Source organism: Camellia sinensis, chromosome 3, assembly GCF_055761805.1.
Source record: "Camellia sinensis isolate YWXY chromosome 3, ASM5576180v1, whole genome shotgun sequence".
Classification (NCBI taxonomy): Eukaryota; Viridiplantae; Streptophyta; class Magnoliopsida; order Ericales; family Theaceae; genus Camellia; species Camellia sinensis.
Window position 1 is genome coordinate 55185811 of NC_138963.1, and position 12141 is coordinate 55197951.

The 12141-nt window shown below is 36.1% G+C and overlaps 1 protein-coding gene across 1 annotated transcript; it reads left to right on the forward strand.

Moving 5' to 3' along the window:
- The first annotated feature begins 2916 nt into the window (after positions 1–2916).
- On the forward strand, positions 2917–4241 carry LOC145821529 (uncharacterized). The gene is made up of 3 exons (XM_082918052.1): positions 2917–2986; positions 3765–3874; positions 3987–4241. The coding sequence occupies exons 1-3, from the start codon at positions 2917–2919 to the stop codon at positions 4239–4241; spliced, it is 435 nt and encodes a 144-aa protein (XP_082774178.1).
- Positions 4242–12141: the final 7900 nt, after the last annotated feature.

A 12141-nucleotide genomic window follows, 5' to 3' on the forward strand; every position in this document is an offset into this window, starting at 1 on the left:
TTAATAATCAAGCCAAACTGGGCGGAACTCCACCTGAAGCCTTTTCACTCGTTTCAGCTAGCCTCCATGAGATCAGAGGAGGCAAATCGGCGAAGGATATGCAACATCATTAAAGATCTAACTGACTCACCCCTCCATTACCCATCTATAGATTTATTACGACTACTTTTCTGGAATTGCCGCGGAGCTGGCAATAATAATTTTAAAAGAAATTTTGTGGAAATCATTCATGCCCATGAACCTAAGATTATAATTCTTATGGAGACTAAAGTGACCTTTAGCAAAATGGGTAACTTCTTCAATCGATTGGGCTTCACAGCCTTATCCATTGTAGATCCCATTGGAATAGTAGGAGGGATATGGATCATCTGGGACACAACTCAAGCAAATGTTAGGGCTTCCTCAGTTAGTTCTTAGGCTATCCATGCAACTATACACAAAGAAGATTATGAAAAGTGGGTCCTTGCTGCGGTTTATGCAAGCCCAAACCCACTTATGAGGGAGCATCAGTGGGTTGAATTGGAGGACATGGCAAAAAACATGCATAAGCCATGGTTGGTAGCTGGGGACTTTAATGACTATGAAAGTCAGGGAGAAAGAAGAAGCTTCACCTCATCTCAGAGTTCTAACAGAACTCAAAATTTTTTAGAAAGTATTAACAATTGCAATCTAATTGATTTGGGAAGTTCTGGTCCTAAGATGACCTGGACTAACAATCGGCAAGGTTTGGCTAATTCTATGGAGAGACTTGATAGAGCTCTTAGCAAATCCAGAATGAAGAACAATGTTTCCAGAAGCCACTGTCAGAGTTCTCCCCCGCATACTCAGATCACTCACACCTTGTCATCTACACCCAAGGTATGCATACTCGGAATCCCTCTAATAGGCCCTTTAGATTTGATGTGGCTTGGATGTCCCATCCGGACCTTATAAACATTGTTAACTCCACCTGGACTGATATGAATAATAACCTCATTGATTCTTCTGTTGAATTCACTCGTAGAGTTAAAAGAGTGGAACAAAGAAGTTTTTGGGAATATTTTCAAAAGGAAAATACACCTCCTTGCAAGGATTGAGGGCATCCAAAAAGCTTTAGCTATTTATTTTTCCCATAATCTTCATGCTCTTGAAAGAGATCTTATCAAACAATATAACTCTACTTTGTTCCAAGAAGAAATCTTGTGGTTTCAAAAATCTAGGGCTAAACATATTACGCTTGGTGATAAAAATACCAAGTATTTTCATATCTCCACTATTTCTAAGAGAAGGAAAACCAAAATAAATTCCTTTAAAGATAATGCAGGATCTTGGATTACTGAGACTGATGAAATTAAGGCGGCTATCCTTGACTATTTTCAAAATCTCTTTAATAGTGAGGATACCACTCATCTGGATCATTTGAATAGCCCAACTCAAACTCACTTTACCCATGATGATAATATTGGGTTTCTCAAACCCATTTCTAATTCTAAAATTCTTAGAGCTGTTCTAGACATTGGTACTTTTAAAGCACCAAGTAAGGATGGGATTCAAGCCATATTCTATTAGCAGTACTAGAACTCTATAGGTCAATCTGTGTGATTTTGTCAAAAATTGTTTTCGCAATAAAATTGTGCCTCTTGAGATTAATGAAACTCTTATTGTGTTGATCCTCAAAGTTGATAACCGTGAAACCATTAAACAATTTAGACCCATAAGCCTATGTAATGTATCCTATAAGATTATAACCAAGATCATTGTGGGAAGAATTAGACCCCTTTTCGACAATATTGTGTCTCCCAGCTAGAGTAGTTTTATTCTTGGTAAAAATACTACTGATAACATCATCATCACTCAAGAGATTCTTCATACTTTAAGATATAAGAAAGACAAATGTGGTGGCATGATTTTTAAGATTGACTTAGAGAGGGCCTACGATAGGTTATCCTGGGATTTCATCAAAGAAGCCTTATTGGAGTTCAAACTTAACTCGGATTAGGTTGAGTTGATTATGAGCTGTGTCACTAATCAGCATTCATCCATTCTGTGGAATGGGGAAATCATTGATGGGATTCATAATAGAAGAGGCCTTAGACAAGGTGACCCTCTTTCTCCCTATCTCTTTGTCCTTTGCATGGAAAAACTGTCCAACATGATACATTCTAAGGTCAATGAGGGCTCTTGGAAAGGTATCAAGGCTTCTAGAAATAGCCCTTCCCTATCCCACGTGTTCTTTGTGAATGACTTGATCCTTTTTGCTCAAGCTACTCATAATAATTGTGAAACCATTTTGGAAATCCTCTCTGAATTCTGTGAAGTGTCAGGCCAAAAAGTTAATCTTTTGAAATCTAAACTCTTTGTCTCTCCTAATGTTCCTAGAAATGTTGCCCAAGCTCTCAGCTTCCATAGTGGCATTCCCCTAACTTTTAACCTTGGCAAATACCTTGGTTCCCCCTTACTCCATCAAAGAATCACTAAAAACTTGCTCACTGAAATCCTTGTTAAGATGAAAGCCACTCTCTGGTTGGAAAACTAGAAATCTCAACTTAGCTGGTAGAGCTACCCTCATTCAAGCTGTCACTTCGACCATCCCTCTTTATACCATGCAAGCCATGGAACTCCCTAGACAACTTTGTGATGACATTTATACAATTAATAGGAATTTTCTATGGAGTGATACTGAAACTTAGAAAAAAGTCCATTTGGTTAACTAGGACGACATGTGCAAAAGTAAAACTGAGGGTCGCCTTGGTCTAAGGAAGGTTAGAGATCAAAACACAACTCTTCTCATTAAACTTGGTTGGAAAGTTCTGAGTGATAAAGATAAACTTTCATGTAAAGTGTTGCACTCTAAATACCTAAAACATCATAATCTTTACACTTGGCCCATGAAGAAAAATTCTTCACACTGTTCGAGAAGCATTTGCAAAAATAGAGATGTCCTTAGAAAGGGTGTTAAGTGGATTGTTGGCAATGGGAAAGACATATCCTTTTGGACTGATTGATGGTATGGTAAACAACCCTTATCTCAACACAACAATACCTACCAAATTGATAATACTGTTATGGTCAGCTCTATCATGATGATGATGGAAATTAGGACACTAATATCTTATCCAATCTTGTTAGTCAACAAGACCTCAATAAGATTCTCAAAATTTATAGGCCCAGATTTGTTACTTTCCCTGATGCTCCTGCTTAGGTTCCTTCAAACTCTGGTAACTTCACTTCAGCCTCGGCTTTTAATTTCATTATTGATTCTAATATGGCAAATAGGGACTGGAAGTGGATCTGGAAAATTAAGATCCCTCAAAAACTCAAATTTTTCCTTTGGCTGATCTTAAAGGGCAGATTGTTGACTAACCAATTACGTCTTGTCAAACATTTAGCCCTAACCGACATCTGTCCCAGGTGTGGCTAGCATAGTGAGGATATGAAGCATTTGCTTAGAGATTGTCCTACCTTTAAAGATATTTGGACCCACATTCAAAATCTTACCTGGTGGGATGAAGGGAATCACCAACCTCTAACTGATTGGGTTATCATAAATATGAAGAACAAAAATATTTTTTATGGAAAAAAATGGTATCTTGTCTTCATTGTTACACTTTGGCAAATCTAGAAAAACCGTAATAAACTGGTTTTTGATAACCTTTTCAACCCTATTCAAGTCAATCTCAAGAACATTTTTACATATGTTCATGAAATTGATGAGGCTTTTCATTCCCGTCTTTGCCCCCACCCTACAGAACCTAAATTAATTAATTGGTGTTGCCCAATTGCAGGTAAACTCAAACAGAATACTGACGGCTGCTCAAAGGCAGACCCAGGCCAGGCAGGTTATGGAGGAGTGCTGCGAGATGACAGGCACTTGAATTTGGGGTTACTATGGCAAGTTAGGCCACTGCACGAGCTTAGAGGCAGAAATATGGGCCATCTATAGAGGGCTCACTATTCTCTTCCAGAAAAACACTAGAGATGTGCAAATAGAATCTGATTCTGAACAGGCCATTAATCAAATCCTTCATGGCCCAAACCACAACTCACCATACAAGGCCCTCATTGAAGATGCTAAGTTCCTGCTGAAGAGGATTAACTGCTCTCTTGGTCACACTCTGGGTGAGGGTAACAGAGTTGCTGATCATCTGGCCAATATGGGAGTCTCTAAAAATGAACATGTTGTGATCCTTGATAATCCTCCAGATGAAGTTGATGCCTTACATATCGATAACATGACTAGAGTTAGTTTTGTGAGGGACTAGCCCTCTAGCTTGTTGTAACTATAACTATTTGAACTCTTGTTTCTCTAATTTTCATATGAATCTAAAAAAATAAAGGATAGTGATAATATACATTTATATTTATTTTTTATTCAATATTTATAACTTTTTAATAATTGTTTATTTAAAATATTAAATTTGAATTATTGATCACTAATTATTGATTATAATTTTAATGTAGTAATTAAAATCAGATATGATTGAAAATTAGCTTAGTTTCATTGTAACTAAAGCTATCTCAATAGAACTTTTAATGTTATTTTAAAAAAAACTAAACAACATGATGAATGATTATTAATTTTGATTTGATAATTAGGTTTGGTTAACAAGTGTCCCTATGACACAAGTAAAAAATAAAAAATTTGAAGGACACAAGGCACTTTTATTTAAATTTAATTAGTTTAGTTTAGTTGTAACTAAATCTATCTCAATAGAACTTTTAATGTCATTTTAAAAAATAACTAAACAACATGATGAATGATTGTGATGACCGGGTGCGCTACTCATTTCGTTTTCCTTCGTTTAACTTTGGATTTGTCTTGTTGGGGTGTTGGTTTAACTTAGGACTTTGTTAATGGTTTGGGTTTATTGTGTTCAGGAGTTTTTCCACAAGATTTTTGTTTGTGTTTATTCCAGTGTTGAATTCCACTTGTTCCGGAGGGTACGAGATCAAGTCCGAAATGTGCAGGGCCTTGGGCCGTACGTGCAGGAGAGGGCCGCACGTGCATGAGATGAGGCCGCACGTGCAGGGAAGTGAGGAATTTTGAGCTTGCGCACTGCATTTATGCAGGTGCGGAGTGAGATACAGGAGAGGGCGCCGCACGTGCGAGCCTGTGTGCAATATGAAAATCTGCATTTTCTTCTTTTCTTGGGCTGAGTGTATAACATTATACACATCTTTCTCTCTCTCTAAAAACCTTTTTCTCCTCCATCTCTCTACATTTCCTACACCAAATCTTACAAACCCTTTGATTCCTCCAAATCCATTGATATTTTGACCCGAGTTCCTTCATCAAAGTGGGATAACTTCTTGAGGGCTCTGTTGTGTGCGGTGAAGATCGCGTTTCAACACCGTTCATTTTTAGGGCTTTCATCTCATTTTCTTCTCCAAACTTGAGGTAGGGATCTCTTTGAGTTATATATTTTTTTTGCAAGATTTTGGTTTAGATTTTCGAAATTTCTCTTGTAAATTTTGACACTTGAAAGTTGGCTCTACAATGTGGATAGTTTGGGGTGGATTTACTTCTTGTTACCTTTAAAGAACCTTATCTTGAGGGTTTTTAAATACTTTGATTGAGAAAAAGAATGTTTTGACGAAAAACTTTCGAAGATTTTGGGTATGTATGGTTGTGATGAGAAAACCTAAAGAATTGGGGTTTACTTTTAAAAGGTTGTTGAGAACACCCTAGTTGATCTTTCTTTATTCCATTCTCTTGTGTCAAAATGAATAAGTAAATTTGAGAATTTCTCATCTCTATGCATTTATATATATATATATATATATAAAGAATGAGTTTCATGAAATATGTGAAGTGATGAATTTGGGAGTTGTTGTGCAAGATGTTGATGTATTCTTGAAATGACTAAATTGTTCAGAATTGCACAAGATGAGGAATTGTTGCTACTTGTTGATAGATTTAATTGAACATGTGGTGGTTTTGTGAAATAACATTGAAGAGAGGGAAATGGGAAATGTAGTTGTTATGGTATTATTGTTGAGTTACTTGCAAATGGAGGAATGTTATGAGACATTGATAACTGTTGCATTACATATTCATTCAATTGATTATTTTACACTTTGAATTGAGTTTGGAATGCTTACGTTAAGAAAAAATATTTTGAAATGAGAACTATTGAAATGTCTTGGGGTAAATACGTTGGTAAGTCCGGATAGGAGGTATAGATGAAATCGACTAAGTTGGCCTGAGTGTCCAGGGTGAAAGACCGAAAACACGCGCGGGGGAGGTACCACTTCCCTTCCGGTTAGCAACCGGTAAAGTGGGGTTTTGGGTAGTGCTAGTTATGCCTACTTGCAGACGCAAACCTAGGGATTACCTGAGTCGTATTTACTGCCCCATTGAATTAAATTGTAATTTTCTGAATCATTGAGATTTCAAGTTAATATCGAGCATGGTGGTCTTCTAAAGATGTAAATATAATCCTCTTTTAAAAATGCGTAACATGGCATGTGCATTTCATTATTGGAAATCTTGCATAAATGTATATACTTTGTTAAGAATTCTCTGCTGGGCTTTATACTCACCCCTATGGGATTTTGGTGTAGGAAATGACGTGGTGAATCTGCCAATCTAGGGCGTGGATATATGTATATAGAGCACAAGGCTCTGTTTTGTTGTGATTGTATTTTGTAAGCCTAGGGCCATAACTGTTTGAGTCCGAAAGACTACTTTTGTATAACCGGGCTTAAGCCTTGGAACTTGTAAGCTCTCAAGGGCATTTATTTATTCTTGGCGGAATGGTCCACATGCTATAGATTTATGTGCTAAAATTCCTTGAATATATAATCACATGTGGGATTATTTTGTATAAACACAGGGACCATGTAATGAAAGGTGTTGGGGATTATTTTGCTATTTCTTAAGAGTCATGATTGTTGTTATAATCTTTGTATTTTTTTTTTTGGGCATTCCAACTTGGTATCAGAGCTACCGGGTTTGAATACTTGGGGCTTGCGGGGAGTGGTTGTTATACCACAGTGGGTTCATTTCGCATGATTAAGAGATGTTTTGTATTTTGTGACTGTGTGATAACATGTTTATGTGACTGTATGGGTATGGGATTGGACTTTTCGGATGTTGTTTGCGCCTATTAAATTCCTTGAGATCTTATTAGAAGGGTACTTGATCAAAACTCATTCTACTAAGAATTCTTGATTTTTCGTGTGACAAATTGTAGGAACAATCTTCTGTGTAAAATAAATAATTTGAAACCAAATCAAACAAAATAAAATAAATAACTTACATAATTTATTTTACCGAACCGAAAGAAAAATTAATGATCAAGTCAAGTGTGTGACACTCTGTCCTTAAGACAGATTCGCTCCGCTACGGTGCTTACGGACAAATGGCGTCTATCTCTCAGGATACAATGATCTTCACAAATTGTAGTAGCACTCCAAACAATTTGGTCGGCAAACAAAAACATGTGTTCTTACTCTCTGAATAATATGAAGAATATATCATGCAAAAGAGAAAAACTAGAAGGAAAATCAAGAATTTCAAATCTTTCCAAACTACTGGAATGCCTTGACTTATATAGACCCGAACAGGTCTATTTTTTTTTTTTAATGGAAAATGTGCAAAACAGTATGAACAAATGCAAAACTCAAACTGTCAAACAGTTTGAATCTATCTGAGCATAACTGAATCTGTCCGGTGCTTGGAACAGTTTTTCAAACTGTTTGAATAATCTATCCATTGCTGGAACAGTTTTTTAAACTGTTGGAACATTTTAATCTGGCATTGGAAGAGGTACATTCTTTGGAAAACAAAATTTAAATTTGAATTTATTTCAATTTGAAATTCAAATAATTTCTTATAAGAATTTGGAAAAATTCAAATAAAATTAATGTAAAAACCGACCTAACCCACAACTGGCACGGCTCAGCTCAGCCGATCAACTAGACGGACAGCGGCGGCACACGCACATGTGGTGGTTTGGGGTAAGGTTCACTTTGTCCATAACTCTTCCCTTCTACAAACTTGAGGTGCCCCTTGGGGCCTAACCTAAGTGTTGCAATCTAGAGCTTATATACATACATAGGTTCTCTTTAAGTTTCAATGTGGGACAACCCATTTTAAGGAAACCCACATTTACTTCTTTAATTGTCCATTCCACGAACCCGAAAATGATGTCAACTTCTCATTCACTTTTAAGTGGTTTTGACGAACCGTCTTCACCATGTGACTTGCCACGTGGCAAGGAACACATCACCTCTTCAAATCCACCCCAAAATATGTTTGGGGCCCATTCAATTTTGGGCTCAAAGTTAGCCCAAAATAAGCCTTATAAAACTAAATTTTCTAACAATCCCCCACATGAATGGAATTTGACGGAAAGAAAATGCAACAACATGATCTAATTACAGAGAGTACAGAAATTGGAAATATTCTGCGAAGGATAGGTAGCTTTTGGCTTTGAACCTTCCCTTGTGAGACACTATCGAATTTACTAGCTAACCAGTGAACATGATGTCTTGAACTGTTCAGCCATTTGTGTAAACCAAGACAATAGAACTCACACAGTATATCCCCAGACACAGTTTAGTTCTCACTATTGTGTTCATTTTGGCCCTGAACAACCTGGTCTTTCATGAGTGCTCTAGAGAATTGTAGTCCTTCACAAATCTCATAGAACCGGTCCAGCTCACACTCATATAGGTGATTCTTATTAAATATTACCTAGATATAAGAATCATTAAAAGTATTACTTAACCTAAAACGTTGCAGACATCAGTATTTCATCATAGAAATGGGTAGGAGTTTGACTCTCCAATGATCCTTCTGAGTCATACACAACTCGGTTGTCCCTTTGAACCTAGATCTTGGGATCTCTAGTCAACTAGGTTGGGTTGCCGTTGTAGTAACTCTTATTTAATAGGCTTAAGTCCCATTCCCTTCGATGAATTTTCAATTAACTCTCTTGCTAACCCTTTGGTTAGTGGATCCGCTATGTTGTCTTTAGACTTTAAATATTCAATGAAAATTATTCCATTAGAGAGTAGTTGTCTTACGGTGTTATGTCGATGACGAATGTATCGTGACTTACCGTTATACATATAACTCTATGCTCTACCAATTGCTAATTGACTATCGCAATGTATGCATATAGCAGGCACTGGTTTTGGCGACATTGAAATATTTTCAAGGAAGTGATGAAGCCATTCTGCTTCTTCCCCACCTTTATCTAAAGCTATGAATTCTGATTCCATTGTAGACCTAGCAATGCAAGTCAGTTTGGAAGATTTCCAAGATATAGCCGCCCACCAAGAGTAAAGACATACCCACCGGTGGACTTTGAGTCTCTAGTATCTGATATCCAATTTGCATCACAGTATCCTTCAAGTACTGCTGGATATCTAGTATAATTAAGCCCAATGTTACGAGTAAATTTGAGGTATCTGAGAACCCTTATAATAGTTTTCCAGTGTTTTACTCCTGATTACTCGTATATTTACTTAATTTTCTTACTGCATAAGCTATGTACGGGTGAATACAATTCATCAAGTACATTAAGCTTCCAATAATTTGGGCATACTCTAATTGAGAAATGTTTTCCTGTACATTCTTAGAAAAAAACAAGTTAACATCCATAGGTGTTCTAGCAAGATGATCGTCAAGTATTTTCTCAATGTAATGACATTGTGACGAAGCATATCCTTCTGATGTTTTGGTAATTTTCATACCAAGAATTACATCAGCAATGCCCATGTCCTTCATGTCAAAATGTTTATTCAACATTTTCTTGGTAGTTTTAATCATATCATTATTACTACCTATGATGAGCATATCATCCACATAAAGACATACTATAACATAACCGTTGCTAGTGTTTTTAATATAAACACATTTGTCACACTCATTAATTTTAAATACATTTGGCATCATTGCCTTGTCAAATTTTTCATACCATTGCTTTGACGCTTGTTTTAAACCATATAATGATTTAACCAATTTATACACTTTCTTTTCTTTTCCTTGAATAGAATATCCTTCTGGTTCTTCCATGTAAATTTCTTCATCTAACTCACCATTTAAGAAAGCGGTTTTCACATCCATTTGATGAATTTCTAGATTGTACAACGATGCAATAACAATTATAGCATTTTAATGGATGTTATTCTAGTAACCGGAGAGTATGTGCCAAAGTAATCAAGACCTTCTTTTTGTCTAAAAGCTTTGACCACGAATCTTACTTTGTATTTGTCAATTGATCCATCTGCTTTCATTTTTCTTTTGAAAATCCACTAATATCCAAGAGGTTTACACCCTGGTGGTAAATCCACCAATTCCCAAGTGTGAATTTGCAAGATAGATTCAACTTCATTGTTTACAACTTCTTTCCATAAAGGAACCTCAGGACTGGACATAGCTTCTTTAAAAGTTAAAGGCTCATTTTCTAACAAAAAAGTTAAAAAATCTGGACCAAAAGATTTTGAGGTTCTAACACGTTTACTACACCTAAGTTCCTCTTCCTCATTTTGATCTATCTCTTGCTCTTGTTCTTGATCATATTCTTGATCCTGACTAGTAATAGTATCATGAGATCTTTTGTTAGTACTAGTCTCTTGTCCAATCTTGTTTGGAAACACACGTTCAAAGAAAGACGCATTCTGAGCTTCAATAATAATATTTACATGCATTTCAGAATGTTCTGACTTATGAATTAAAAAACGATATGCACTACTATTCATGGTATAACCAATGAAAATGCAATCAACAGTTTTAGGACCTATCTTAGTCTTTTTAGGATTAGGAATAGCCACTTTAGCCAAACACCCCCATACTTTTAAGTATTTGTAGGATGGTACTCTCCTATGCCACATTTCATAAGGTGTTTGATTCACTTTCTTTCGGGGTACTTTATTAAGTATATAATTAGTAGAAAGTATAGCTTCCCCCCACAAGTTCTAAGGTAATTCAGAACTTATTAACATGGCATTCATCATTTCTTTTAAAGTCCTATTTTTCCTTTCAGCAATTCTATTTTGCTGAGGTGAGAAAGGAACGGTGCTTTGATGAATTATTCCATGTTCTTTACAAAACTCACCAAAAGGAGATTCATATGCACCACCTCTATCACTTCTAAGTTTCTTAATTTTCTTACCAAGTTGATTTCCAACTTCATTCTTGTATTGAATGAAAGTTTCCAAAGCTTCATCCTTGGTTCAAATTAAATAAACATAATTATATCTAGTATAGTCATCTATGAAAGTGATAAAATATTTTTTCCTACCTCTAGTTTGAATTGATTTAAAATCACAAATGTCACTATGAATTAATTCAAATGGTTCCGTACTTCCTTCAATTGAATAAAAATGAGTTTTGGATAATTTTGTCTTAACGCAAATTTCACATTTATGATTTGAATCAATGTCAAATTTAGGTAAACATTCCATATTAATTAATCTACACAAAGATCCATAATTAACATGTCCAAGTCTACCATGCCATAAATTTGAATACTCAAGCAAGTAAGAAGAATTTGTATTTTTATTAATAATAGAGGGTACAACAGTCATTACATTCATTTTGAAAAGGCCATCAGACATGTAACATTTTCCTACATACATCTCGTTTTTGGTAAGTACAAACTTGTCACATTCAAAAACTAGCCTAAATCCATTTTTACTCAACAAAGATCCGGAAACAAGGTTTTTGCGAATGTCCGGTACATACAACACATTGTTAAGAGAGAGTTCCTTTCCAGATGTCATATTCAGAACAATCTTTCTTTGTCCTTCAACTTTAGAAGTCGAAGAGTTGCCCATAAAAAGTTATTCACCGTTATCCACTATAGAATAAGATGTGAACATCTTTTTGTCGGCACAGATATGGCAAGTAGCACCAGTGTCCACCCACCATTTTTTAGGATTTCCGACAAGGTTTGCCTCCGAAACAACTGCAGAAAGATTTATGTTATCTACACCATTGGAAATATTGTCCACTTGGGTCATATGGGCTTGAGCAGGCTTCTTGCTTGTTCTTCTTTTGCTTTTGCCTTTGCTACGGCAATTTTTGGCCTGATATCCCTCTTTGTCACAGATGTAATACTTGCCATTAAACTTGTACTTTTTAGTTCCCTCCCCCCCCCCTTTAGAACCTTGTGATGAACTTTCTCCAGAAAACTTCCGTTTCTTTGC

Coding starts and splice junctions, on each gene's coding strand:
- LOC145821529 (XM_082918052.1), top strand. CDS start 2,917: ATGTCCTTAGAAAGGGTGTTAAGTGGATTGTTGGCAATGGGAAAGACA. Junction 2,987..3,764: donor TCCTTTTGGACTGATTGATG/GTATGGTAAACA, acceptor GCCCAATTGCAG/GTAAACTCAAACAGAATACT. Junction 3,875..3,986: donor ATTTGGGGTTACTATGGCAA/GTTAGGCCACTG, acceptor GATTCTGAACAG/GCCATTAATCAAATCCTTCA.